General features: G+C 50.9%; 2 protein-coding genes and 1 long non-coding RNA gene across 7 annotated transcripts in view; 2 read left to right on the top strand and 1 right to left on the bottom strand.

Annotated features, from left to right (window-relative positions):
• The window catches only part of MAPRE3 (microtubule associated protein RP/EB family member 3), a 56,530-nt gene extending 48,813 nt beyond the window's left edge, over positions 1-7,717 (top strand). Inside the window, exons 2-7 of one of the 2 annotated variants that reach the window (XM_027555872.1) lie at positions 2,869-2,996; positions 3,979-4,124; positions 4,674-4,875; positions 6,123-6,277; positions 6,394-6,546; positions 6,786-7,717. In XM_027555872.1, the coding sequence (XP_027411673.1) occupies positions 2,876-2,996; positions 3,979-4,124; positions 4,674-4,875; positions 6,123-6,277; positions 6,394-6,546; positions 6,786-6,854 (846 nt within the window). In that variant the 5' untranslated portion in view covers positions 2,869-2,875 and the 3' untranslated portion in view covers positions 6,855-7,717. The remainder of the gene's footprint in view (positions 1-2,868; positions 2,997-3,978; positions 4,125-4,673; positions 4,876-6,122; positions 6,278-6,393; positions 6,547-6,785) is intronic. The other variant, XM_027555871.1, reaches the window with a different exon arrangement.
• An 813-nt stretch (positions 7,718-8,530) lies between these two features.
• Positions 8,531-15,685, bottom strand: LOC113901476. 3 transcript variants are annotated; one of them, XR_003513448.1, is made up of 3 exons: positions 15,601-15,685; positions 8,862-9,045; positions 8,531-8,677 (listed from the first exon to the last, which is right to left on the bottom strand). It is a non-coding gene; the product is annotated as an uncharacterized LOC113901476 (long non-coding RNA). The 3 variants fall into 3 exon arrangements; XR_003513449.1 differs by lacking the exon at positions 15,601-15,685 and adding an exon at positions 10,551-11,006; XR_003513447.1 differs by lacking the exon at positions 15,601-15,685 and having other exon boundaries at positions 8,862-9,630.
• On the top strand, positions 15,138-23,565 carry TMEM214 (transmembrane protein 214). Of its 2 annotated transcripts, none has more exons than XM_027555868.1 (17): positions 15,138-15,354; positions 16,352-16,551; positions 17,110-17,260; positions 17,546-17,680; positions 17,926-18,008; positions 18,425-18,530; positions 18,622-18,703; positions 18,981-19,082; positions 19,453-19,594; positions 20,027-20,118; positions 20,401-20,449; positions 20,640-20,753; positions 21,005-21,122; positions 21,638-21,734; positions 21,952-22,120; positions 22,249-22,400; positions 22,618-23,565. In XM_027555868.1, the coding sequence occupies exons 1-17, from the start codon at positions 15,210-15,212 to the stop codon at positions 22,742-22,744; spliced, it is 2,064 nt and encodes a 687-aa protein (XP_027411669.1). In that variant the 5' UTR covers positions 15,138-15,209; the 3' UTR covers positions 22,745-23,565. The 2 variants fall into 2 exon arrangements, with proteins under 2 accessions (XP_027411669.1, XP_027411671.1); XM_027555870.1 differs by having other exon boundaries at positions 15,171-15,354; positions 22,326-22,400.
• Positions 23,566-27,290: the final 3,725 nt, after the last annotated feature.

Raw genomic sequence — 27,290 nt, 5'->3', positions numbered from 1 at the left:
GGAGGGTGTCCTGATTTTTTTTTTCAAAAAATGTATTGAAATTAAATGTGCATCTAGTGAGGTTCCATTGTCTGTACTTGGGTGGGGCTGTGGGGGAGCAGAGCCTAGCAGACGCCAGCTGAGCCTCCTCTCTAAAACAGCTTCTCTAATTTGACTGTGCCTGTAGACCCTCTTGGTCAAGTGCAGATTCTGACTCAGTAGGTCGGGGGCAAAGCTCAAAAATAGGAATTTCTAACTTGAAATCTCTAACAAGCTGATGCCCACAGAGCACCAATGGTGCACCAGGGACCACAGTTTGAGAGCCTTTCACTTTCATGCACTGGAGAAAGAAGTGGCAACACACTCCAGTGTTCTTGCTTGGAGAACCCCACGGACGGGGGACCCTCGTGGGCTGCCATCTGTGTCGTCGCACAGAGTCGGACACGACTGAAGCGACTTAGCAGCAGCAGCAGAGCAGAGAATGAATGAACTGTGGGGGTGGGACTGCATTCCAGGCAGAAGGTGAGTAGAGAGCTGCCCATGACTCCCACCAGGGGATCAAAGAAGACCACAGGGCTAGAGAGGGAGGGCCCATTGATGAGCTTGACAAGTGGTGGGAAGCAGGTCACGTTACAAGAACAGATGCCCTCTGGATGGGGGAGTGGGGTGGGTGTATTCTTCCTTCAGGGAGACACTTTGCATATTAAACCTAAAAAATACTCTTCACTCCAGAAATATGTACTCTCCCAATTCTGGGAATATGCAGTCCTGTTTCTCCATTTCTGATAAAAGATCTAGTTACAAGAAAGTTTTCCCTTGTAACAGTGCAAGTCAGTAATAAACAGCAACCGACACTTGACCTCTGCGGGGGGGATGAGGGGAGAGTAAGAACACGCTCACACCCACTGGCCCGAGAGGGCCGCCTCTGCTCAGCTCCAGCTGTAGGTTGCTGCGTGGGAACACGGACTCGGGGTTGCCAAAAGAAGCCAGAAATCCCAATTTGCCTGTGTGGAACATCCCAACTTTAAAATCTTGAGTTCAGTTCTGTTCCAGAAAAATCTTGAGTACTAACTCAAAAATGTTTCCAACACTGTGAGTGCTAAACCATTCAAGTCTGCAGGGCAAGTCCGGCCACTGGGTGTCTCGTTTGTGACCGCTCATTTGTGTCTCTAGCTCATTTGTGAGCTAGGGGTTGGAGAGACCAGGGCTGCTTTCGAAGAGTCTGAGTGCAGCAGTGTCAGTGATGGAGTAGAGCAAGGGAGAGCCTGGAGGCTGATGGGCCCCCAGGAGGCTCTTGCTCGTCTTGGCCAGAGAGAATGGATATGCAGAAACCCCAGGGCAGCAGGAGGCCGAGAAGAGCAGGCACATTGGAGGGCAGTGCTGCCTTGCTGAATGTTGGACTTTGAGGATGAGGGGGAGGAGCTATCTGGACTGACCCCACAGGTTTCAAGCATGGGTGATGGGGTGATGGGTGGTGCATTCACTGGGATAACAAATGCAGAAACAGAGCATGTACTAAGGGAAGTTTCTGTATAAGCGAAATTCAGGTGTCTGTGGATCCATCAGCAAGCCACAGGGATATAGAGTTTGAAGTCAGAGCAGATGTGAAGATGAGTCAGCTTTCTAGAACCCAAATGTGGTCAAGTACTATCTGCTTAAAATCCTCTAATGGCTTCTCTTGTTTAAACAGACTCTTCCTCATGGTAAACAAAGCCCTGCGCAACCAGCCCCTTCCAGCCTCTTTGTACCACACCCCAACATGAACACGGTTTCCCCTGCCTGCTGAACAACTCAGAGTCCCAGCAATAAGCCATAACTTTGTTCTTGCTAGTCCTGGGGCCTGCACAGCTCTTCCACCCTGTCCCCCCATACATTCAGAAAATTCCTACCCCTTTCAGACTGCTCTGAAGTCTTCGCTGACCCTGTCAAGCAGAAAAGGTCACTCCTTTCCTTGTGCCACCCCTGAACTCTGCTTGTCCTGCTCTTCCTGCCCCATCACTCCCTGCTCTGGACATCTGCCTGTCTGTAAATTCTTTGGAGGCAGAGACCACTTCTGACTTCACCATTTCTTAGCACGGGTCCATCGTATAGTGTGTGTGTGTGTGTGTGTGTGTGCGTGCGTGCATGCATGCGCTCAGTCATGTCCAACTCTTTGCAACTCCATGGACTGCAGCACACCAGGCTTCCCTGTCCTTCAGTATCTCCCAGAGTTTGCTCAAACTCATGTCCATTGAGTCAGTGATGCTATCTAACCATCTCATCCTCTGCCACCCCCTTCTCCTGTTGCCCTCAATCTTTCCCAGCATCAGGGGCTTTCCTGGTGAGTTGGCTCTTTGCATCAGGTGCCCAAAATATTGGAACTTACGGGGTTGCAAAGAGTTGGACACAGCTGAGCAACTGAGTAACAGCAAAGTGGTAAAGAATCTGCCTGCCAATGCAGGAGACACGAGAGACGCAAGTTCAATTCCTGGGTCCGAAAGATCTCGTAGAGTAGGGAGTGGCACCCCACTCCAGTATTCTTGCCTGGAAAATTCCATGGACAGTCAGACACAGCGGAGCACACACACGCACCCTGTATAGTATGTGTGTGTGCTCCGTCGTGTCTGACTCTGTGGCCCCATGGACTATAGCCTGCCAGGCTCCTCTGTTTGTAGGATTCTCCACACAAGAATACTAGAATGGGTTGCCATTCCCTTCTCCAGGAGATCTTATAGTAGGTAATCACCAGATGTTCAAGGGTGAGTAAGTACCCCTTCCCCAGGAGATAAGCTGCTAGTCTGGAGGAAGATGCTTCTCGTTTTTCCAGGGACCCCCAGCCCCTTCTCTCCTTTGGGCCCAAGAACAGCACAAGGCCCCCAGGAGCTGACCTTGTCTTTCCTTTCTTTGCAGCTGGGGCATGGCCGTCAATGTGTACTCCACATCTGTGACCAGTGAGAATCTGAGTCGCCATGATATGCTTGCATGGGTCAACGACTCCCTGCACCTCAACTATACCAAGATAGAACAGCTCTGCTCAGGTTGGAGGCTGGGAATGGGGAAGGGGGAGTGCGGAGGGGAGGGCAGCGAAGGCAGGAGGCAGAACAGCCTCAGCGGACATTGAGGATTAAGGAGATTAAGGAGACCTGCAGAGCCCTCAACCAGCCACAGTTCTGGAGTTGAAGGAAGGAAATGGGGGTCTCAGTGGGGTGGAAAAAGTCCAAAGCGCAGAAGTACAGTGCAGGGCTGCAGGAGAGGCAAACAGTGAACCAGAGATCACCGGCACCAGGTCCAGCCCAGCCACTCAGGAGGTCCCAGTCTCAGCTCTTCCTGTAGTGCAACCCTGGGCAAGTCAGCACCCCTCTTTCTAGGTCTCAGTTTTCCGGTCCATAAATGGAGATGACAGCAGCTGTATAAGTAGGGTTGCTGTTAGGACCAAATGCCATACATGCAGTGTTTGATATGGTGTGTGCATGCTAAGTCGATTCAGTCGTGTACTACTCTTTGCTGTGGACTGTAGCCCACCAGGCTCCTCTGTCCATGGGGTTTTCCAGGCAAGAATACTGGAGTGGGTTGCCATGCCCTCTTCCAGAGGATCTTTCCAACCCAGGGATCAAACCTACATCTCCTGCGGCTCCTGCACTGCAGGCGTATTCCTTTAACCCCTGAACCACCAGGGGAAGCCGGTGTTTGATATGGTGCTGGTACCTCATTGTATCATTATATAGTAATTGCTCCTATTCTTGGGAATTCTGGTTGTGCCTATCCTTCAAGTATTGGAGAAGGAAATGGCAACCCACTCCAGTCTTCTTGCCTGGAGAATTCCATGAACAGAGGAGCCTGGTGGGCTTCAGTCCATGGGGTCACAGAGAGTTTGACATGACTGAGTGACTTTCACTTCACTATTCCACAAGTGTGACTGGCCCTGGCCCCAAAGAAAGAGGAGAGGAGATGGGGACGTTCAGGGGAGTAGCCCCAGGGGGCCCAGGAAGGTGAAAGCAAGCTGCCCATGTTGCTCCGCAGGGGCAGCCTACTGCCAGTTCATGGATATGCTCTTCCCTGGCTGTGTGCACTTGAGGAAGGTGAAGTTCCAGGCCAAGCTAGAGCACGAATACATCCACAACTTCAAGGTGCTGCAAGCAGCTTTCAAGAAGATGGGTGTTGACAAAGTAGGTGCCTGCGCTCTGAGGGGCCCCCGAGGAGCTCTGTGACCCCAGGGAAGATGGCCCGCAGCAGGGGCTGCTGGGGTCCTTCCAGCTCTGATGCCACTCTCCACCCACTGCCTCTCCAGGGGGAGTGCTCCCCCGGCTCAAGGCTCAGTGGAAAACCCCACAACATTTGACACCCCATCCTGACCGCATTCCCATTCCTTCCTCCTCTCTGGACCCTACACTTGAGACTCTCGGTGTACTGCTCCTGTTAAGTTCCTCCTCTGTAGGGCCCATGAAGTCTCTTGGCTCACTGCTGCCTCGATGGCCCAGGACCCCGGTTCCAGCAACCCCCACCCCACGTGCAGGGAGCAGCACCAAGGGACGTCTCCCCACGCACTTCCTCCTGTGCCTGGAGGAAAGGGCTGTCTCTGGACCCCGGGCGGGGGACTCTGGAAGGTGGGGCCACTGCAGCCCCAGGGCTTCCTGACAGCAGCAGCCCTCCCTCAAAGGACGGCAGCTGTGCAGCAGCCGGAGGTTAAAGTTCTCTGCTTCTGTGGTCTATTTCAGATCATTCCTGTAGAGAAATTAGTGAAAGGAAAATTCCAAGATAATTTTGAGTTTATTCAGTGGTTTAAGAAATTCTTTGACGCAAACTATGATGGAAAGGATTACAACCCTCTGCTGGCGCGGCAGGGCCAGGACGTAGCACCACCTCCTAACCCAGGTGATCAGATCTTCAACAAATCCAAGAAACTCATTGGCACAGCAGGTAACGTGCCCGAGCTGGGGAAAGGGTGTGGGGGGCCAGGCCGGCGGGGCTCTGCAGCCAGCAGCGCCCCCTGGGCCACTGGCCCGCCCGGCCCCCGGCCAGCCTAAAGGAGACTGTTATCACGGAGTTCAGATGATGCCGCCTGCTGCCCACTTAGACCAGGGGGAGTCGCAGTGGGAGGAGAGCCCCCGGTGCCAGCTCAGGTGGCCGCTGGTGGTGGGAGGCCCAAGCCACTTCTTCCTGCCGCCCAAGCTAACTTGCTGACCTTGAGGTGACGGGGCAGCCCTTGGCACGGTTCCTGTGTCCAGGTCATCCCAGCCAAGGGCCTGGGACTGGCACAAAGGACTCCTTCTGCCCTCTGCCCACCTGATTCCCTGGGGATGGGAGTTTGTCCAGATGGACCAAATCTTCCTGCGTTTCCAGAATCTCACAGCCCCAAGTCCTCAAGAGACAATCTCTGGAAACGAGGCTTTGTCTGGGTTCTAGAAGAGAAGGGGGAAAAGCAACAGGGCCTCAGGGAGACAGGAGGATTGGCCAGGAGGATTGGCCACCCGCATCTGAACCCGTCATAGCAGAGCGGCTCCTCTGTGTGCGCTGCTGCCCCCTGGGCCTGCCCCCACTCTCCTGCTTGCTTTGCATTAGAGGCTCTGTCCTGGGAGCTGCCTTTAGCTGGAAAATAAGTGGCCAAAGCATGACGGTGTGCGGGGGAGGAGCTGGGGTGCCCGAGTCAGGCCCAGCAGAGGGCACCAAGCCCATCCTGAGGCCCGGGCAACCCAAAGGGCCAAGGGAAGGTTTCTGTGGTCTCCTGCAGTCTTGAGACTCTGAAGTCACCCCCAGGGAGGGTGGCTATGGGCTGGGGCTTCTGTTAGGAAAGACCCAGCAAGAGCCAGACTTGAGGCCCTGTGCCCGCTGCTTTTCCTCAGGCCCCAGCTGTCAGTACAGGAGGGCCCTCACCCCTCCAGCCCCACTCCCCAAATTCGCTGTCCCAGTTCCCCTCCCTCCCCACACCTTACACTTTCTTCAGCTCCTTGTCATCCCTGCTGTCCCAGGCTTGCCAGAGGGCTGCCCAGCTGCTGTGGTGTCGTATGGCCGTGGCTTGAGGTCTAGATGTAGAGTGGGAGAGGAGGGGAGGGCGAGAGTGCCTGCCTTTCGCATGGGCCTGCCCCGCCATCACACCAGGCTGTCTCGTGCCACATCTGTGGGCTGTGGGTTCATGCAGCCCCATCTGACTTTCCTCCTCTGGACAGTTCCACAGAGGACGTCACCCACAGGCCCCAAAAATATGCAGACCTCCGGCCGGCTGAGCAACGTGGCTCCTCCCTGTATCCTCCGGAAGAATCCTCCGTCAGCCCGAAATGGTGGCCACGAGACCGATGCCCAGATTCTTGAGCTCAACCAGCAGGTGAGTGGCGTGCGCACAGGCAGCTGAGAAAGCCAGGCCCCTGGGGCATCAGGCCGGGAAGGGAGGCTGGCGCCGGGGTCTCTGCTTGAACACCACTTTCTCGCCCACTCGAGCAGCTACTGGATTTGAAGCTAACGGTGGATGGGCTGGAGAAGGAGCGCGACTTCTACTTCAGCAAACTTCGAGACATTGAGCTCATCTGCCAGGAACACGAAAGTGAGAACAGCCCTGTCATCTCGGGCATCATTGGCATCCTCTATGCCACCGAGGTGAGTCCTGCCGGGCACCTGATGGGCCTCCCCCATTCCTATCAGACCCTGAGACCAGAAGGAGCCTTGGGGAGCATGGGCCAGTGAGGGCAGCCGGCTGAAGGCACCAGCCCAAGGTCCCACAGAGCATGTGCAGTGGGCAGGGGGCCGGAACCCAGGCCGGCTCCAAGCCACCTGCAGGAGTCTGCAGCTTCGGCCTGCCTGCCTGGCTCAGCATCTCTCTCCCTTCCACCCTCCAGGAAGGATTTGCACCCCCTGAGGACGATGAGATTGAGGAACACCAACAGGAAGACCAGGACGAGTACTGAGGGCGGCCCCAGCCCTGGATGACTGCACGGCTTCCGTGCCTCCCCACCCCGCTCCCACCCCCACATTATAATCCTTTCCTGACAGCCAGTCGGCCGGTGCTTTGTGTCAGTGCCGCGGCATTGGGGAGCCTGGCGAGCAGGGCTTGGGGGGACGGGGCAGGTGAGCAGGCGGAGGCCCCTCTTCCTGTGGCACAGGCCCAGTGCGCGGGACCCCTGCCCACCCCACCCCTATTTATTTCCGTTGTCTCTATGCTGTGTCGGCCAACACTCCCCCAGGGTGCTGTGGCCACCCGCCCCAGCCAACCACCCGCTCCCCTGACAGCCAGCAGCTGTATATTTGACAAAGTCATTGGTATATTTTTACTTACTGGATTTTCCTTGCACTTTACCTGTTCTTTTCCCAGGGCTGGCAGCACGGGCTCCGGGGCAGCGTGCCTGGCTTGGCTTCCCTTCCCCCGTTGCCAGGGCCGTGACTGGACTCACCGATTCTTATTTATTTTGTCTTTTGACTTCCCAGTAGTTGAGGGAAAGGCTGATGTCAGGAGAGGGATAGGGGACTGAGGAGGGGGGTTACCTAAGGCCCTGGTGGTCAGGGAGAGGGAGGGGAGCATGTGAGGGATGAAAACGACCTCCTGGCACCAGGCTCGCCCACCCTTGGCCCCCTGCGCCCAGCACCACAGCCCGGCACTGCGCTGCGGCTCCCAGCCACTCCCCTGCAGCTTGGTTCATACCACACAGACTCTGCCCGGACCTCTTGTACGTCTGCCTTTTCTCTGCCCGCCTCCCCAACCCCAGCCCTTCGGGCCACCCAGCCTGCATATGTGTTCACTTTTATTTAAATAAACTTGTGTGGTAAAAGTCCATACTATGTCTCCCTCAGCTGAGCCACAGCCTGGGTCTCAGCGCTTTTCTCTGAGTGACCCCCTCCCTGGAGGTGACAGCCATGGGGTACAACACCACTGCCATCCTCCCCAGGCCCAGAAAGCTTCACCGGCTTGACCCAGCCCCCATCTCCCAACGCTGGTACCAGGGCTTTAAGGGGAGGCACGGAGGCCTGAACTCCCATTCCCTGAAGAGGAACAGAATTCAGGACCACGGCTGTGATAATGGGCAACCCAGCCAAGCAGCTGTCGGGTGGCGGGGGGGCCTGGCTGAGAGGTGCCTCGTTTCTGTCCCCTTTGGGCCAGTATGACCGCATACTGTCCGCCACCCTCCCAATGTCAGTAATCCATATGGGGACAAGGGCTCACGTGACAGAGCTGAGTGGGTGACAAAGAGCAAGGGCTCTAAGCACTGAAGCCCAGGACGAAAGCAATGTCCAAGGGGTTCCTCCCACAGAACAGGCTCTCATGGGAGCCGGGAGCTGGAAACTCGGTCCCATCATATTTGCACAGCCCTGCATTCCTGGTGCGTGCAGGCCAAGGGCCATGATAACCAGTGTCCTGAAGGTCCAACAGGGACCAAGGGCACTTAGCTGAATGTGGGTACCAGGCCCATTTAAACAGAGCCTTAGTTGCCCGTTAGAACAGCCCCTTATTTACTGGGGAAAGGACTGAGACCTGCATGTGACATGATTTGCTCAAGGTGGTTAAAACCTGGACTAGAATTGAGACCTCCTGAGTCATTGTTCTGTGCTCATCCCCAAAGACCACACAGGTGTGACCTCCAGAACTTTTCCTCTAGCTTCTGACCAGCCGTGGTAGATGTTTCCTCACCGTCCTGAGTGTGCCCAAGACACTGCTGGGATGTTGTTTCTTCCGCGGCCCTGCTCCAAGACCCTCCTTCCAGACCACCAGCATTTCTCCAGTTGACTCGTTAGAAACCTGAAATAAGCAAACCGTGTCTGTTCATCCCTCATTCACTTCACCTTCTCCATTTGACTCATACTCCCACATACAGACTTTTGAATTTATTCTCATTCTCCTGATTTTCTCCTCCAAGTTCCTAGCCTGCTTTTATTTTTATGATTAAAATTATGATTTTATCTTAGTGATTTTTAAATCTTACCATTTTTAATTCTTCTGCCTAATTTTGAAGGCTATTCCAGGTATATACAGTAAAAGGAGAAGGTAGTTTCTCTGTGATGCCCAGCATTCATCTTCAGGCTGGAACCTCACCCTGATGGTTAAGTGGGTGTGGTGGGCAGAATAACGCCTCCCTCCAAAGATGTCCACATTATAATCCTCAGAACCTGTGGATATGTTAGGTTATTAATACATGACAAAAGGGAATTAAGGTGCAGATGGAATTAAATCGCTAATCTGCTGACTAAAATGAGGGTATCCTGGATTATCCAGAAGGGCCCAGTGTAATTGCCAAGAGTCCATAAAATTGGGATGGGCGGGGCAAGAGGTCAGAGTGATGCAATATGAGGAGGACTTGACCCATTGCTGCTGGCTTTAAAGATGGGGGATATGAGCAAAGAAATTTGGTCAGCCTCCAGAGGCTGGGAGAGGTAAGGAAACAGGTTCTCTCCTAGAGTCTCCACAAGGGACCACTGCCCTGTGGATACCATATTTTACCCCAGTGAGACCCTGACAGACTTTTGCCTTCCAGAGCTATAAGACAAGAAGTTTGTGTTGTATTAAGCCAGTAAGTTTGTGGCAATTTCTTATAGAAGCAATAGGAAACCAATATAGTAGGTCAGCCTGCTTCAATGAGCTCACTGTTCTTGTCCCCACACCAGACAGCCACCCATCCTCTTTGACCCAGTCTTTTTTAACTTTTAAAAATGTTGTATTGGGGTAGAGCCAATTAACAATGTTGTGATAGTTTCAGGTGAACAGCGAAGAAACTCAGCCATACATATACATGTATCCATTCTCCCCCAAACTTCCTCCCATTCAGCCTGCCACATAACATTGAGCAGAGTTCCATGTGCTATACAGTAGGTTCTTGTTGGTTATCCATTTTAAATATAGCAGTACATGTCCATCCCAAACTTGACCCAGTCTTTTGATTCTTCCCTCTTACCCCATGGGTACCTGCCCAAGCCCACCCTTCATGGCTAGTGTCTAAGGTTGCTCTTTGAAGACCTAGAGCTCCACGATGTAAAGCCACTGCCTCCTCCTCAAACTCTGGAACATTTAAGACGGTGAATTACAATTTTTCTGCTTCATCTGTCTCCCATACAGGTTTCTCAAGTTCCTCTCAATCAAGTGACATGTGTCCTCTAGCTCCCACCTACCACTGTGCTAAGTGCTTATTAGGTACAGAAAGGGCTTAGGAAATGCTACTGGATAAGTAAGTGAATGACTTCTGTCCCGTAGGTGCCAAGGTACAACTGATGACCTGCTGGACTATTCTAAGACAGGAAATAAAGCCCCTCCCCACCCTTCTCTATATTTCCACCATGGAACACCCCCTTGTTTGCTTCTATGGAAAGCCTTTCTGTTTCTCTTCCAAAATCAGTATCGCTTTTGTGACCATACATGTAACACAGAAAAGGTAGAACAAAGAGAAGACAGTGTCTGAAGAGAGCTAAACCAACTATGTGAAAAAAATGAATTGATTAATGATTATCTCAAATACGGTCCTGGGCAAAAGCACTTCATTTCAGACCCTTTGACCTGAGGCAAAGTCAGCGATGGTCAGGTCTGCAGGGGCTGGAGGGCAGGCAGAAGGAAGCAGCAAGAGGTTGGTTATCTCCTACTTTCTGCCTCCAGCCCACCCCATCCTTTACCTGTCCCCACTTACCTTTCCAAAGTAGGTATGCCATTTTCCTACTGGCTTCCCACAATCTGCAGGACGAAGTAAAAATTTGACAGGCAAGGACCTTGGCATATGGGCTGAGGTCCCTTTCCAACCACATAACCTCCAATATCCATGAAGCACTGTCACATTGAACTACTTCCAGTCTCCCAGACTTGCCCCGCTGTGTCCCACCTTTGTAGGCCTTTGCTTACATCAAGTCCACACACCTGGCCTGTTCTCCCCACTTGCCCTAATCCCCAACCATCGACTATTTGCCCATTCCTCAGGACACACTTCCAGTGTCATCGCCTTTAGGAAGCCTTCTCTAATCTCCTTCCTAAAGGAATTCATCACTCCCTAAACTATTCATCCTGTGGGAAGTTGGACTCTTAGATCAGATCAGTCACTCAGTCGTGTCCGACTCTTTGCGATCCCATGAATTGCAGCACGCCAGGCCTCCCTGTCCATCACCAACTCCCAGACTTCACTCAGACTCACGTCCATCGAGCCAGTGATGCCATCCGGCCATTTCATCCTCTGTCGTCCCCTTCTCCTCTTGCCCCTAATCCCTCCCAGCAGCAGAGTCTTTTCCAATGAGTCAACTCTTAGCATGAGGTGGCCAAAGTACTGGAGTTTCAGCTTTACCATCATTCCTTCCAAAGAAATCCCAGGGCTGATCTCCTTCAGAACAGACTGGTTGGATCTCCTTGCAGTCCAAGGGACCCTCAAGAGTCTTCTCCAACACCACAGTTCAAAAGCATCAATTCTTTGGCACTCAGCCTTCTTCACAGTCCAACGCTCACATCCATACATGACCACAGGAAAAACCATAGCCTTGACTAGATGAACCTTTGTTGGCAAAGTAATGTCTCTGCTTTTGAATATGCTATCTAGGTTGGTCATAACTTTCCTTCCAAGGAGTAAGTGTCTTTCAATTTCATGGCTGCAGTCACCATCTGTAGTGATTTTGGAGCCCAGAAAAATAAAGTCTGACACTGTTTCCACTGTTTCCCCATCTATTTCCCATGAAGTGATGGGACCGGATGCCATGATCTTTGTTTTCTGAATGTTAAGCTTTAAGCCAACTTTTTCACTCTCCACTTTCACCTTCATCAAGAGGCTTTTTAGTTCCTTTTCACTTTCTGCCATAAGGGTGGTGTCATCTGCATATCTGAGGTGATTGAGATTTCTCCCAGAAATCTTGATTCCAGCTTGTATTTCTTCCAGTCCAGCGTTTCTCATGATGTACTCTGCATATAAGTTAAATAAACAGGGTGACAATATACAGCCTTGACGAACTCCTATTCCTATTTGGAACCAGTCTGTTGTTCCATGTCCAGTTCTAACTGTTGCTTCCTGACCTGCATACAAATTTCTCAAGAGGTAGATCAGGTGGTCTGGTATTCCCACCTCTTTCAGAATTTTCCACAGTTTATTGTGATCCACACAGTCAAAGGCTTTGGCATAGTCAATAGAGCAGAAATAGATGCTTTTCTGGAACTCTCTAGCTTTTTCGATGATCCAGCGGATGTTGGCAATTTGATCTCTGGTTCCTCTGCCTTTTCTAAAACCAGCTTGAACATCTGGAAGTTCACGGTTCACATATTGCTGAAGCCTGGCTTGGAGAATTTTGAGCATTACTTTACTAGCATGTGAGATGAGTGCAATTGTGCGGTAGTTTGAACATTCTTTGGCATTGCCTTTCTTTGGGATTGGAATGAAAACTGACCTTTTCCAGTCCTGTGGCCACTGCTGAGTTTTCCAAATTTGCTGGCATATTAAGTGCAGCACTTTCACAGCATCATCTTTCAGGATTTGGAATAGCTCAACTGGAATTCCATCACCTCCACTAGCTTTGTTCATAGTGATGCTTTCTAAGGCCCACTTGACTTCACATTCCAGGATGTCTGGCTCTAGGTCAGTGATCACACCATCGTGATTATCTGGGTCGTGAAGATCTTTTTTGTACAGTTCTTCTGTGTATTCTTGCCACCTCTTCTTAATATCTTCTGCTTCTGTTAGGTCCATACCATTTCTGTCCTTTATCAGCCCATCTTTGTATGAAATGTTCCTTTGGTATCTCTGATTTTCTTGAAGAGATCTCTAGTCTTCCCATTCTGTTGTTTTCCTCTATTTCTTTGCATTGATCGCTGAAGAAGGCTTTCTTATCTCTTCTTGCTATTCTTTGGAACTCTGCGTTCAGATGTTTATATCTTTCCTTTTCTCCTTTGCTTTTCGCTTCTCTTCTTTTCACAGCTATTTGTAAGGCCTCCTCAAACAGCCATTTTGCTTTTTTGCATTTCTTTTCCATGGGGATGGTCTTGATCCCTGTCTCTTGTACAATGTCACGAACCTCATTCCATAGTTCCTCAGGCACTCTATCTATCAGATCTAGGCCCTTAAATCTATTTCTCACTTCCACTGTATAATCATAAGGGATTTCATTTAGGTCATACCTGAATGGTCTAGTGGTTTTCCCTACTTTCTTCAATTTAAGTCTGAATTTGGCAATAAGTTCATGGTCTGAGCCCCAGTCAGCTCCTGGTCTTGTTTTTGCTGACCGTATAGAGCTTCTCCATCTTTGGCTGCAAAGAATATAATCAATCTGATTTCGGTGTTGACCATCTGATAATGTCCATGTATAGAGTCTTCTCTTGTGTTGTTTGAAGAGGGTGTTTGTTATGACCACTGCATTTTCTTGGCAAAACTCTATTAGTCTTCGCCCTGCTTCATTCCCTATTCCAAGGCCAAATTTGCCTGTTACTCCAGGTGTTTCTTGACTTCCTACTTTTGCATTCCAGTCCCCTATAATGAAAAGGACATCTTTTTGGGGTGTTAGTTCCAAAAGGTCTTGTAGGTCTTCATAGAACCGTTCAACTTCAGCTTCTTCAGCGTTACTAGTTGGGGCATAGACTTGGATTACTGTGATATTGAATGGTTTGCCTTGGAAACGAACAGAGATCATTCTGTCGTTTTTGAGATTGCATCCAAGTACTGCATTTAGGACTCTTTTGTTGACCATGATGGCCACTCCATTTCTTCTGAGGGATTCCTGCCCTCAGTAGTAGATATAATGGTCATCTGAGTTAAATTCACCCATTCCAGTCCATTTCAGTTGGACTCTAGTTCTTACTATAAACGCTTGCCTGGCCTGTTCCTTAGTATGGCAGGTATGAATCTCATAGTCAAATGAGGGAGTGTGCATTAAATAGTAAGCTTCCCATGTGGCACTAGTGGTAAAAAGAACCATCATGTCAATGCTGGAGACCTAAAAGATGCAGGTTTGATCCCTAGGTTGGGAAGATCCCCTGGAGGAGGGCAATTCACTCCAGTATTCTTGCCTGGAAAATCCCATGGACAGAGGAGCCTGGCAGGTTACAGTCCATAGGGTCGCATGAAGTCGGATAGGACTGAAAAAAACTTGGCATGGCAGGGCATATGAAATAGCACATTTCCTTAATCATGATAAATCACTTCTAGTTCACCTTCACTCATACTCCCCTGCCAGCATGCTTCCAGTTTTGAGGTCTCACATGATACAACAAGCATGGCCCAAGGGACCTCCAGAGATAGGGGATGTCTGACCAGGTAACCTGCTTAAGTAGTTCCTCAGGTCTTCGTTCTTGATTGCTTCCCTGCCACACCTGGGACTTGGGACTGACAGCTGTGGAGGGAGTCAGAGCCTTTTCTTTCCCACTGCCTGCAAGGGGAAACCCAGTGCTGGCTGTCCCAGGGCCAAAAACTTTTCTCTGCCTCCCTTCGAGGGACACTCCACTCTCTACTTCCTGCCCCACCCGACCCCAAACACTGCCTCAAGGCGAGGAATCTTCAAGCTCCATCTCTCTTCCCTGTTCCTTCACAATAGCTTTTTTTTTTTTTAATAGCTCGTTAAACTCAAGGTTTAATCATTAGCAACAGAAAAACTAGCACTTTCCTGTAAGGAAGGGAGCATTTCATCTACAAACTCCCCCAGGAGCTGAGGAGAACTTTCATTTCATCCTTTGTGCACAACTAGAACGGAAAGAAAACCAGAAACAGTTAAATTTTCACCAAGTCACCCAATACTTCCACGTTCAGTTCAGTTAAGTCGCTCAGTCGTGTCCGACTCTGCGACCCCATGAACCGCAGCACACCAGGCCACCCTGTCCATCACCAACTCCCGGAGTTCACCCAAACTCATGTCCATTGAGTCGGTGATGCCGTCCAACCATCTCATCCTCTGTCGTCCCCTTCTCCTCCTGCCTTCAATCTTTCCCAGTATCAGGGTCTTTTCAAATGAGTTAGCTCTTCGCATCAGGTGGCCAAAGTATTGGAGTTTCAGCTTCAACATCAGTCCTTCCAAGGACTGATCAGACCCAGGACTGATCTCCTTTAGGATGGACTGGTTGGCTCAATAAAAGTTGTCCGAAAGCAGTAGCCTCTCATCTCAACATCTTTTGCTTGGCTGTTGTTGTTGTTGTTTTTTTGCTGAGAAAGGCTCCTGACGCCGCGCCGACCCCTAGAGCGGAAGAACCCGGCAAACACCAACGACTACAAGTCCCAAGCTGCCTAGCGGGTGGCGTCACGCGCCGCGAAGCCCTGCGAGGAGACGTGGCAGAGCGCGGCGCGTCCGCACCGGACCGGAAAGCTTGGGGAGGCGGCCGTGGCGGGAGGGTCGGAGCCATGGCGGCGAAGACTGCGGGTGGGGGGCGCTGGGAGGTGGTGAAGAAGGGGCGGCGGCCTGGGGCCGGCGGCAGTGGTAAAGGCGGCGGAGGGGACCGCCGGGCGCTCGGGGAGGCGAACGGAGTGTGGAAGTACGACCTGACCCGTGAGTACCCACCCGGCCCGCCGCCCCCTGTAGCCCTCGCCCCGCCCCGGGTCTGCACCCCACCTCCCCACCCCGGGTGGTAGCGAGCAGCTACCGGGGCCCAGAGGGTCCAAACACCCCTGGGCTCCTGGAGTCGCGAGCCTCCTGCGGATTGGTACCTCCCAGTTCAGCCGGCGCTCCCCTGGCGTTTCTCGACCCTCAAAAGAGGTAGACAGAGCGAGGGAGGTCGCCGTCCTTGCCACTCACATGAGTAAACTGAGGCCCAACGAAGTTAGACGACTTCCCCAGGATCACTTATTAGAGGGGACCGGGATTCTCGTCTTCGGACGCTCAGCAGACAGCACACGCTCCCTGCCAGCTGTTCCCGGGCCCGATAGCCTGGCCTTGCCGGACAAGTGTCCGGGAGCTGCGGAGAGGCAGTCTGGTTCATCATAGACTGGGCCCCCGCCTTAAGTAACCTGCAGGTAGGGGGTTGGCGTGGGGACTTGGACGCTCATGAGGCCCGGCAGTGGGAGAAAATGATCCACCACACACATCTCCACACCCATCAAGTATTATTCCAAGCGGTGCCTGTTTCCTCAAAGCCTCCTGGAGGAGCAGAGAAAGCTTGCCACTTGTTGATTATAGAGTTGTCACATCAGAACCAAGAGGAACTGGGGTAGAACCAAGAATGGAAAACCGTGATTTCCCAAACTGGTAGCCACTCAATAAAGAAGCCAGCCCTCTGTGTTGGACACCACCCACCTGCCCAATTTTCCCATACTCTGATTTCCTAATAAAGAAATGCCTTATCTCTGAAAGAGCCCATGAACTCAAGAGCTGTGGTAACTGAAAGAAACCACCAGGAGGGGTCCTTAAGCAGGATGCAAGAAGGGGCTTTGAGGCAGGCTTCTCCCTGGAGATTAATTAAGTGCCAGTGTGTGGGGAGGGACCACTGTTTCTGTGAGGCCCTCCTGATTCAGGGCTGCCCCCCTTTCTCTGCCTGTCATTACCCCAGCTCCAATCCAGACGACAAGCACCCTGTATGAGCGGGGCTTTGAGAAAATCATGAAGCGGCAGAATAAGGAGCAGGTTCCACCTCCTGCTGTGGAGCCTAAGAAACCGGGGAACAAGAAGCAGGCTAAGAAGGTGGCGACCCTCACCAACCAGAACCAGAAGCAGGGACGCTTTCGCAGCCTGGAGGAGGCACTGAAAGCTGTGAGTGTGGCGAGACTTTAGGCAGGGGAAGAATGAGGACCCGAGGAGTAGAGAGGATGAAAGAAGTGGGACAGGGACGGGCTCCTGAGGGACCTGTGGGATGAGGGACACTGCTGACTAAGAGGAGGCCTTCAGGAAAGGATGGAAATCCAATGGGATGCAGTGTCTGCACTTAGGCTAGAAAGGGAATGAGTTTATAGAGAACCATAGATTAGTGAGGGGAAAACCTTGAAAATCCAGAGATACACAGAGGGTTTAGAAAAACTGCTTGTGGTTCCTCCCACCAAGGAAGAAATGATCTTTCACTTTCCATCTTGTCTTCTGTTTCTCCCCTTGAACATGTGAAGGACCCAAGAGTATTAGTTCTTGAGATCAGCAGTTACAATTGTCTTGTTCTCTAGTTCCTGAAGATCTGGATGCAACAAAAGTATGGCATTCCATATACTTGCATTGAAAAGCAGAAACCCTTTGTTTTTCCTGCCACCTCAACCATTTCCCCACCTCTACCCCATTACTCTACACCCGAAACTCACCATGAGGGGACTGTGTTCCTGGCAGCTGGACCTGGCAGATCTGCAGAAGGAACTGGACAAGAGCCAGAGTGTGTTCTCTGGAAACCCATCCGTGTGGTTGAAGGACCTGGCCAGCTATCTCAACTACAAGCTCCAAGTACCTCCGAGTGAACCCACACTTAGCCAGCATCCTCACGGTTAGTTCTCCAGACGAGTTGAAGAAAATTCTGAAAGGGCTGTATGTAAGCGCATTACTTAGTAACTGAGCCCCATGCCCCCACTGCCCTGACTTACCTGGTGATTTGAGCTGTCCTCAGATTAGCATGGCTTCAAAGTTCCTGGGCCTCGTTGAAATAGGGAGGATGCCAGCCACAGTGCAGTGACCTCTGCCTTCACTTACAGTTCTCAAGGAGCAAAGCAGAGGCCTCAGAGCTAGCAGAGGCTTCTGGTGCTAGCTCTCATATGAGGCCTATCGACCCCAGATTATCCCTACAGCCTGGTGAGCCGGGAGCTGCGTGGCATCATCCGAGGGCTGTTGGCGAAGGCTGCGGGATCCCTGGAGCTCTTTTTCGACCATTGTCTATTCACCATGCTACAAGAACTGGATAAGACTCCAGGTGAGAGGGTCCCGTGAGAATTAGGCCAGTCCTATCTTGGGAACCTAATCCCCTTTTTTCTGCTTCTAGAGTAACTGAAGAGGTTCTCTTTTAGCAGAGAAATATGCTAATTCCAGCACTCTTGGAAAAGAAGGAGGATGCTAGGACTCCCTGGGCCTGGGTTCTGGGCTCTCAGCTGTTGAAAAAGAGATTACAGGTTTGGGGTGCTGATTAGTATATGTGGGTCTGAGAATGTGTATCTCCAGGGGAGTCACTGCACGGTTACCGCATCTGTATCCAGGCCATTCTGCAAGACAAGCCCAAGATTGTCACCACAAACCTAGGCAAGGTGAGCTCAGGGTTGTGATGGGGCCATTGGGAGGCCAGGACTGGGGAGACTGGGCAGAATCAACTCTGTTGAACCCAGTTAAGGGATGCAGGAGGTCCCGTAAGACAAGTAGTTAGCTAACAGCGTTAGCACTATGTACATATATGAGGTAGGTACTGCTATTATTCCCATTTTGTAGATGAGAAGATTGAGCCGCAACAGGGGTCAGTTACTTTGTAAAGTTGGTCAACTAGTAAGTGATAAACGTGAGTGAAGACCATAGCCTGGTGCCAGAGCCTGTGCTCTGAGTCACTCCACCACATTACCACACTGCCCCATTGTCCTCTCCCAGTTGAATTCTGTCTTCTTCCTTGGCTTTGAGGGTGCTCCTGGTGCTTTGCCCTTTCCCAACCTGCCTCCCTCACTGGTCTCCCCAGTTCCTGGAACTGCTGAGGTCCCACCAGAGCCGACCAGCCAAGTGTCTGACTGTCATGTGGGCCCTGGGTCAAGCAGGTTTTACCAACCTCACCGAGGGACTGAGAGGTAAAAGAAAGGTTTTGGAGCTGGAAGTTCCTCTTTAATGTCCCCAGTGGATCCAGGCTTGAGGCTTCCTCCCTGATCTTTGTCTCCACAGTGTGGCTGGGGATTATGCTACCTGTGCTGGGCATCAAGTCTCTGTCTCCCTTCGCCATTGCATACCTGGATCGGCTGCTCCTGTGAGTAATTGGGGGTGAAGGGGAAGAGCAGGCCCAGGGTGTTTTCAGGTAGCTATTTCAGCAAAATGGATGCTGTGATCCTGGTTTCCATAGATGTGAAGAAGCATCAGGACCAGCTCCTCCCAAGTCAGAATGTGGTGGTGGTGAAGGAAACGGAGGGAGCCAGGAAGTTGGGGGGATGGAGTGGAGTTTATGCCCTTTTTCTTAGATGTTCTTAGCTGGGACCGTGGCCAGGGCAGGTGTTCCCCAACAAGCCTGTTTCTTTCCTCCCCCACAGGATGCACCCCAACCTCACCAAGGGCTTTGGCATGATTGGCCCCAAGGACCTCTTCCCACTTCTGGACTTTGCCTATATGCCCAACAACTCCTTGACTCCCAGGTAGGGCTGTCCCAGGGCACAACCTTCTGTGAAGGACCCCAGCAGAGGATTAGGACACTATATCTGTCCCTTCACCTCCGGCCACCCTCAATTTGAGATTATCAACCTGCATGTACATGGGATCATTGAACCCTTGGAATTACATGGGCCCTCCATGGTGATTGGCCTGTGGGCATTTTCTGGGGAGGGGACCCATGACTGAGCAGATTTTCCAAGAAGTCTCTGAGTCTAGAAAGATGCAGAACCATTAAAAGGCCCTTCATGACCACCACCTTGGGCAGGGTATGGACTTTGCTGCAGACGCAAGGGGCACAAGCACACAAAGCCAATCAGAGTCTATGCTCAGCTCTCCTCTCAACCCCCTCCACAGCCTGCAGGAGCAGCTATGTCAGCTGTACCCACGACTGAAGGTGCTGGCATTTGGGGCAAAGCCGGAATCCACGCTGCATACCTACTTCCCCTCCTTCCTGTCCAGAGCCACCCCTGGCTGCCCTCCGGAGATGAAGAAAGAGGTGAGGAGCTGGTGGGAGGTGCCTTTCTCCTTCTTGGGGTGGGGTAAGGTCCCTATCTGCTGACAGGCCCTGCCACTGGGAGCCTGTTTTCTCCCCTCTTCGCCCCGCCCTCCCCAGCTTGGTCCCAACAGCCAACTGCTGGCTCCTTTATGCTTCACTCTCAGAAGAATGGAGCTGAAAAGGCAGCCTGTTCAGATCTGACCAGTCTCTCGTGGTCCCTTGCAGACAAGCTAATTTTTATCTCAGGAGCCCCTTCTTCCCCTTTATAGCCTCTTGGAGATTTTGAGGGTATGGGCACAATTTCTCTGCCCTTCAGGGTGGAGTGCTGCCTGGGGGGCCCCACTTGGCACTAACTAAGAGGGGGAGTTAGCTCTTAGCACTCCCCACCATTGCCCGGGGCCCAGCAGTCTCTCCCTTCTATCTCCTGTGCAGCTCCTGAGAAGCCTGACTGAGTGCCTGATGGTGGACCCCCTCAGCACCAGCGTCTGGCGGCAGCTCTACCCCAAGCACCTGTCACAGTCCAGGCAGGTGGGGGGGTGGGGGTCACCTGCCTCTGATCCACACAGAGAAACCTTAATTTACTCTTCATGGTGTGTCCTGTCCGAAAGCAGAAGGGGGATGTTTGTCACTGTTGTTCAGGCTCATACCTGTAGGGGCTTTGCAGGGAGGCTTCCAGGAAGCTGCTCCTCTGTGGGGGTGGGGGACAGGGCATGGAGGGTCTTTCAGCCTGAAGGAGCTGGGGCCCATGGAGGATGGGAGGGGCCAGGTGGGCCTCCTGATGGGAAAGGATTGTGCTTTCCCCACAGCCTGCTGCTGGAACACCTGCTCAGGTCCTGGGAGCGTATTCCCAAGAAGGTGAGCTGGGAAGACATGGCAGGCTGAGCCTCGTCTGGGTTCTGAGTTCGTACCCCCGCCACTGGCCCCGCTTTCTGGGAAGGTGCTCCATTAGCACTTCTGGTGTGGAATACGAAGCAGAATGGAAGCTCAGGGTTCCCTTGTGGGCTAAATCTTAACATTCTCAGCCTAGACTTCTCTTACTCTACAGACACAGAAGTCATTGCAAGAAACCATTCAGTCTTTCAAGCTTACCAACCAGGATCTGCTGAGGAAGGGCGGCGGCAGCAATCAGGATGTCGTCACCTGCGACTCGGCCTGCAAGGTGCCAGCGCCCAGCCCACTGCCCTCGCCTCCCACCACCACCCATAGACTCTTCTCCTCGCAGTCTCTGCACACCCTGGGTTGGACCTGTATGACATTCCTGACCCACCTGCCGCTGGAACTCCCACCACCTCTGGAGTAGTGAGAGGGCTGGATCCGCTCTGTGGAAGGCTGAGCTTGAGGCCTGCCTTAGGAGGCCAGGGCCAGCCCCACTCCCTTCTGACCACTGCTCCCTGCCCCTTCTCCTTCTAGAGTCTGTTGCAGCAGGCTCGGGGCTTCCAGCTGCCCTGGACACGGCTACTTCTGTTGGTGCTGGTCTTTGCCATAGGTTTCCTGTGCCATGACTTCCGGTCACACAGCTCTTTCCAGGGTAAGCAGGGATTGGCTGGCAAAGGAGATAGCCAGGGGCTTTTTGTGGGGACACAGAGCTGGATGTACCACTCCCCGCCCCTGCACACACTCCAGAACAGACATTTTTCTGACAGATGTGTCTGTGCTTTGCATTGTAGAAATGCTTCATATTCATGGTCTTATTTGAGTAGTGTTATCTTGTTTTTAATTTTTGAGGAAATTGAGGCTCAGAAAGATTTACCAATTAGCATAACATCACAGCTAGGAAGTAGAAAGGCTGACCCTCAGACTCGAGGTTTCCTGATGCCCAAGTCCACAGCTCCACCTGGCTGCACCCTTCTTGCTCTCCTGGCCTGCAACCCTCCCTCCACACGTGCTCCAGAGCAGAATGGAGCCAGCTCTGCAACCCCGTGAGCATGTCCAGTTCTGCCCCATCCCTCACTGAGTCTGCTCTGGGGCCTGTAGTGCCTGCCTCCCCAGTCCCAGTCCCTGCCCCGCTCACCTCCTCACTCACCCGAGGCCCCCTCTCCGCAGCCTCCCTTTCTGGCCAGCTGCTTCAGTCATCTGGTGTCTTGCCTGCTGGCCAGCAAGCATGCACCAAGATCTACTCCTATAGCTTGCAGGGCTACAGGTGAGACCTCCGGGAGTGGGATGGGGGTTACCTAGAGGGGAGAGGGAGGCGTGGGAGAGAGAGGGCTTGCCTGTTCAGGGTGGTGACGGCATTGACAGTCAATGGGAAGCCGCTGTGGTTTTCCCCTCCCAAGGCCTCCCTTGCCCCAGCTGTTCTTAGGCCAGCCTGCTTGGGAGACTCCAGACACCTTCTTCCTCCCTCTGTGTCTCCCCTACAGCTGGCTGGAGAAGACATTGCCAGCTTGGGGCTCCCACCTGCTGACTGTGGTGAGGCCTGGCTTGCAGCTGGCCTGGGCCCACACCAATGCCACCGTCGGCTTCCTTTCTGCCCACTGTGCCTCACACCTTGCCTGGTTCGGTGACAGCCTCGCCAACCTCTTCCAGAGGGTAAGCCAGAGACAGAGAGGTCAGAGAAGGCTCTGACCTCTTGCCGGATGGCTGTGTTCTTGGGAAGGTGCAGCCCCACGTGGACTGCCTTCCCTGTCGTTCTAACCCATCCATTCTCCATGGTCCAGCTACAGACCCAGCTCCCTGACACCCTGAACCAGCTGCTCCGTTCTCTGAGGGAGCTGCTCCTGTTTCTTTATCACAGCATCCTGCTGCCTACGTGGCACATGCTGCTTGAGGCCCTGGCCCAGATCCAGGAGCACTGCCATGAGGCATGCAGGTGAGACCCTACCCCAGGGCTCCAGCAGGAGACCTGTGACCCCAGGCCCTTTCTCCAGGGACACAGCTCCCCTTTTGTTTTTCTCGCTCTGCCCTGCCTCCTGCGCATCCCTTGGGCACTTTGGGATCGGGGTTGTGAGTATTAGCTACAGCTCTTTGACTTAACACAGCTGCACATCACAATTTCCCAACCCCCGAAATGTCTGCTTTCCTCCCAGAGGCGAGGTGACTTGGGACTGCATGAAGACACAGCTCAGTGAAGCCGCTCACTGGACCTGGCTCAGACTACAGGACACCACAGTGGCTTTCTTGGACTGGGCACTTGCCATGATATCCCAGCAGTAGGCCCTGCCTCCCTGGCTGCTGGGCTCTGTCTGGAGCAGACCCCTGGAGACTGTTGGGGCAGAGAGTGGCAATTCTGCAGGGGAGTCTTTGTTACTTGGTGCCTAAGTTCTGTCTCCTCAGCAAGTGGTAGGCTGCCTCTGCCTCAGTTCTTCCGGTTTGGTGGCAGCGAGCCCAGAGGTATCTCAGCCTCCAACCCACGACTCCACTGACCACTGCTCTGCCCGACTGACTGTACATGGCTCCCAGCCTTTATCCTTGGGCCTGGTAGCCTCTCTTGTCTCTGCTCTCCACTTCCTTCTCTCTCATTCTTGAAGCCTCAAACAGCTCATCTTGAAAAGGTGGACTCCAGGAAGTGGCTTCTGCATTCTTCTGACAAACGATTCCTGCTCCCAGACCTTAACCACGGCAGAAAAAAAAAAAGGGACTTCTAGAAGAATCTAGAAGAATGTAGCACCACAGTGGGTGGTAGCAGCTTTGTCTCTGCCGACAGTCTGGGTGTGGCTGTCCGTGGACATGTAGGCCTGGGTGGAGAGGCCTCTCACCTCAAAATGTTCAACTTAGGTCCTTCAAGGCTTCTACTGCTCCTGTCATCATGGTCCTACATCCTTGCTCTCTGTCCCCCTTCAGTGCTGGGGGCGGTCTCAGCCTCCGAGTTCAGCCCTTCTCCACTGCCCACCCCTGCCATCTGTCTGGAGAGCAGAGCCCAGGTCATCATGTGCCTCAGGCCCAGGAAATCATCCAGCAACCTGTTGAGACAGGACACAGCATGGGCTTGTGGATATGCCTACTTGATGGAATAAAGGACACAGATTTGATTTCTAGTTTTCCTCTGTGCCTCTTCATACAGAAATTCCTACAGTTGTGGACAGGACGACAAAATGTGAGCTCCTGCACATTCTTTAGCCCTCTGCCCTCCCAAAGGTTGTAGCCTCTGGCCATAGTTGAGCTTCTGGCAAGGAAAGCCTGCTTCCATCATTCTAAAGTTTGGCCTGTCGAGGGTTCTAGACGCCCTACTTGCTCACTTATCATCTCACTTGTCCTTGTGATTCGTGTCCCAAGATTGCCTTGGGAGCTTGAGGATTATATGCCTGGAAAAGTCGGGGAGAGTGTCCTAGAGGAATTCTTGGCCAGCAATCAGAGGATGCCTCCTTCCTTGCCAGGACCTTCATTTATTAATTGATTCATTTTATAGGCAGTGAGTGAAAGATTCAGAACTCCAAGAGACACATGAGTCAAGGGTTTATCACCCATGTCCCTTTTAATTTGACTTGAGACTATAACAAGTCAGCTGACGGCACAAGTTTTTCAGTTCTCACCTGAAGTTTCTTTCCTTGAGTGTTTAAAGAATGTAAGCAGTACTAGAGGTGCACTGCCCACTTTAGCGTCCATGGGCTGAGTTCTGTTTCCATCACGAGCACCTGAGATGACTAGCAGGGGTGATGGCCAGCTGCCGCTTTTCCTTTCACAGGCGGCCCTGACGTGCTGCCTCCATTTTTCAGCCACGGGATTATCAAGTAGCAAGCGTAGCAAAATCTTGACACGAAGTCTTGAGGACTGGAACATCTTCCTTTCCTTGTTAGGATGTAACTTACCACGCTGGGCAGAAGCCTGCTTTTGTAGTGGCAGTCAGCTCTGACGATTTTTTCCCAGAAGAAGAAACCCCACCCCACAAAGGACCAAAGTGTAGGCCTGCTGGCAGAACTGTCCACAGGTCCCCAGACATGTTCCATTGCTTCAGTTCTTTACCTAAAGTCAGTTACAGATGGGTTCAATTCTTAAGAGGAGTGAATCCTAGTAACTGGCCTGAATTCAAGACAAATTAAAGAAAATGAGCCAGTGTGAGCTTGGGTTATTGGCACCAGTGCAGGACCATGCCCTACAATGACATCAAGTCCAACCAAGGCTGCTGGACCGGACTTTGAATCCAGCAACTCAGAGAATCCCACTTGCAAGTGCTTCCTTGGTGTCTAATGTGTACACTACTACCTTATTGGATTCATCTAATTTCTAACATGTAATCCTGGGATGCAACATTTTTCTTTAACTCAGGTTAACTGGGGTCTCCACAGCCTCTCACAGGGACACTACTGACACCTCAATCGGCATTATTTGATAGATACCTGATACTGGAGTGGTCAGAACGTTTTCTCTATCCACTGCACCTGCTATCCATTAAAGCTAGATCAGACAATGTAGATATTTCACTTTAGCACAACTCTACAGGAATCCAAGCCAAGCCAGTTAGCTGAACCAGTATAGACTGGTGGAGTACACTGATGATGACAGGCAGGCAGTCACACTGACACCTGGTGTTACTGGAAGTCGACTGACATCTTGAAGATCACTTCTAGACATTTTAACTTTACTTTTCACACACAGCTGGAGTTCTACAGATAACACACCATGTAACTGAAGGGCAGTTTGAGTATCGTTATCTCTTACAAGCTTTAGTTACTAGTTTGACCAGCCTACCAACCAGACCATTCCGTCCAACAACAGCAGAATACATATTATTCTTGGATATTATCTCAACACTTCTTTCCGTTTTTCTAAGTCTCAATGCATATTTTTGGTTTCCTTTGGCTACTTGTACCCTGTCTACAGCTTCAGCTTTAGAACAGGGTGGGTGGAAGGGGAGCCTGACTTACTATGGACAGATAATGTTGCTGGACTCATGCCTGTGGCGTTGCCAGCCTGTTCCCAAATGCCACCACTCTCAGAATGGAGCATTTCCCACAGAGACAGGCATACCTGCTCTGCCCTATTCCAGAGTCACCCAGTTGTCAATTATACAGAAATTTCAATGGTTGAATGACCTCTGAGCATTTAATATGTCTTATCTCTCCTGAAGGAATTTGGATTTAAGTGAACACTTAAAGTGATGAATTGGTTTTCTAATCACCTTCCTGGTTCTGCTCCCCAAAGGACTTGAGGGTGCAAAGGACCTTGCTTTTCTCTATGTGGTGTTCCATTCTTAACCAGTGGTTTCATTGCCCAGACCTGAGGTATAAGAATTTTCACCATTCAGTGTATGAGCAAATACCTATTGAATATTTTACCTATTAGAATTAGGAGTTGAAATGTTGACTATGCCTCAGTATATACTTTAACTATTTAAGTACACAAGTTATTTTTAATGGATTTTTTTATAGCAGTTTTAAGTTCATGTCAAAATTCAGCAAAAAGCACCATGTCATTACGCCTGCACTTGAGGTTCCCCCACTGTCAAATTCAGTGAGCCTGTACCGACATGCCACTATCACCCAGCACTGTCATCTGAAGTCTGTGGTTTACCTTAATCATACTTTGCATGATTTACATCTTTTTAAATTTATTGAGACATTACCTAATACGTGGGGTATCCTAGAGAATATTCCATGTACTCTTGAGAAGCATGTGTATTCTGCTGTTGTTGGATGGAATGGTCTGGTTGGTAGGCTGGTCAAGGCCTCTGTTGCCTTGTTGGGCTTATCATAAACACATTATTGAAGAATTACAAATCAGTAAGAAAATCACTAAGCAACAATAAAAATATAGATGAAAGATACTTTATAAAAGAAATGCAGATGAACAATAGACTTGGGAGGAAAAGTCCATTTCACTGCCAAAGAGATGCAAATTTAAAATAAGATACCACTTATTTTTGCCTATCATGTTGACAAAAAAATTTTTTAAGTGATTTACTCAGTGAATGCTATGATAGAAACTGGTATAATGTTTCTAGGAAGTAATTTAGTAACATTTGTCAAAAGCCTAGAAAGTTTCATATTACTTTACCAAGTAGTTCCACTCCTATGAATATATTCTAGAAGATACAGAAGTAAACAGAAATGTGAACAAAGATTTACATATAACAACATTTATTGTAGCAGTATTTTTTTTATTGTAGCAGTATTAATCATGAAAATTTTGGATGTAAATTGTCCAACAATAAGATGAATATTTCAGTAAATTTTGGTACAAAGCAGATGAGAAATGGCTAGTCAAATGATGATTTAAAAAACTTTAATGACAGAAAATTGCTTATTACTAATTGAGCTCAACTTATTGAAACGTGGCCTACAATAAAAAATACAGAAAATAAATGTTGACAAGGATGTGGAGAAATGGCACCCTCTTACATTGGTGGTGGGAATGTAAAATTGTTCAACAGTTGTGGAAAACAGTTTGGCAGTTCCTCAAAGAGTTAAACATACAAATACCATAAAACTCAGCAATTCCATTCCTGAGTGTACCCAAGACAAATGAAAACATACATCCACACAGAAACTTGTAGATGAATGTTTGTAGCACTATTACTCATGAAAGCCAAAAGGTGGGAAAAGACAGAAGAATGGACACCGAATGGAGTATTATTCAGCCATAAAAGGGACAAAGTACCGGTACATGCTACAGTGTCCACGAGTCTCAAAACATAAGTGAAAGAAATCAAGCATGAAAGGTCACATATTTTATTGTTTTATAGGAAATCTCCAGAATAAGGTAAATCCGTGGAGACAGCCAATTAGTCGTTGCCAGGGGCTGGGTGAAATGCGATGGGAGTGCT

Source organism: Bos indicus x Bos taurus, chromosome 11, assembly GCF_003369695.1.
Source record: "Bos indicus x Bos taurus breed Angus x Brahman F1 hybrid chromosome 11, Bos_hybrid_MaternalHap_v2.0, whole genome shotgun sequence".
Lineage (NCBI taxonomy): Eukaryota > Metazoa > Chordata > Mammalia > Artiodactyla > Bovidae > Bos > Bos indicus x Bos taurus.
The sequence above is the reverse complement of the archived record's forward strand: the minus strand, read 5'-3'. Positions and strand labels throughout refer to the sequence as shown.

Excerpts from the sequence above, each read along its gene's own strand:
- TMEM214 (XM_027555868.1), top strand. The coding sequence starts at position 15,210 with ATGGCGGCGAAGACTGCGGGTGGGGGGCGCTGGGAGGTGGTGAAGAAG. Across the intron at positions 16,552-17,109 it reads TGGAGGAGGCACTGAAAGCT|CTGGACCTGGCAGATCTGCA; the intron begins GTGAGTGTGGCG and ends TGTTCCTGGCAG. Across the intron at positions 18,704-18,980 it reads TACCTGGATCGGCTGCTCCT|GATGCACCCCAACCTCACCA; the intron begins GTGAGTAATTGG and ends CCTCCCCCACAG.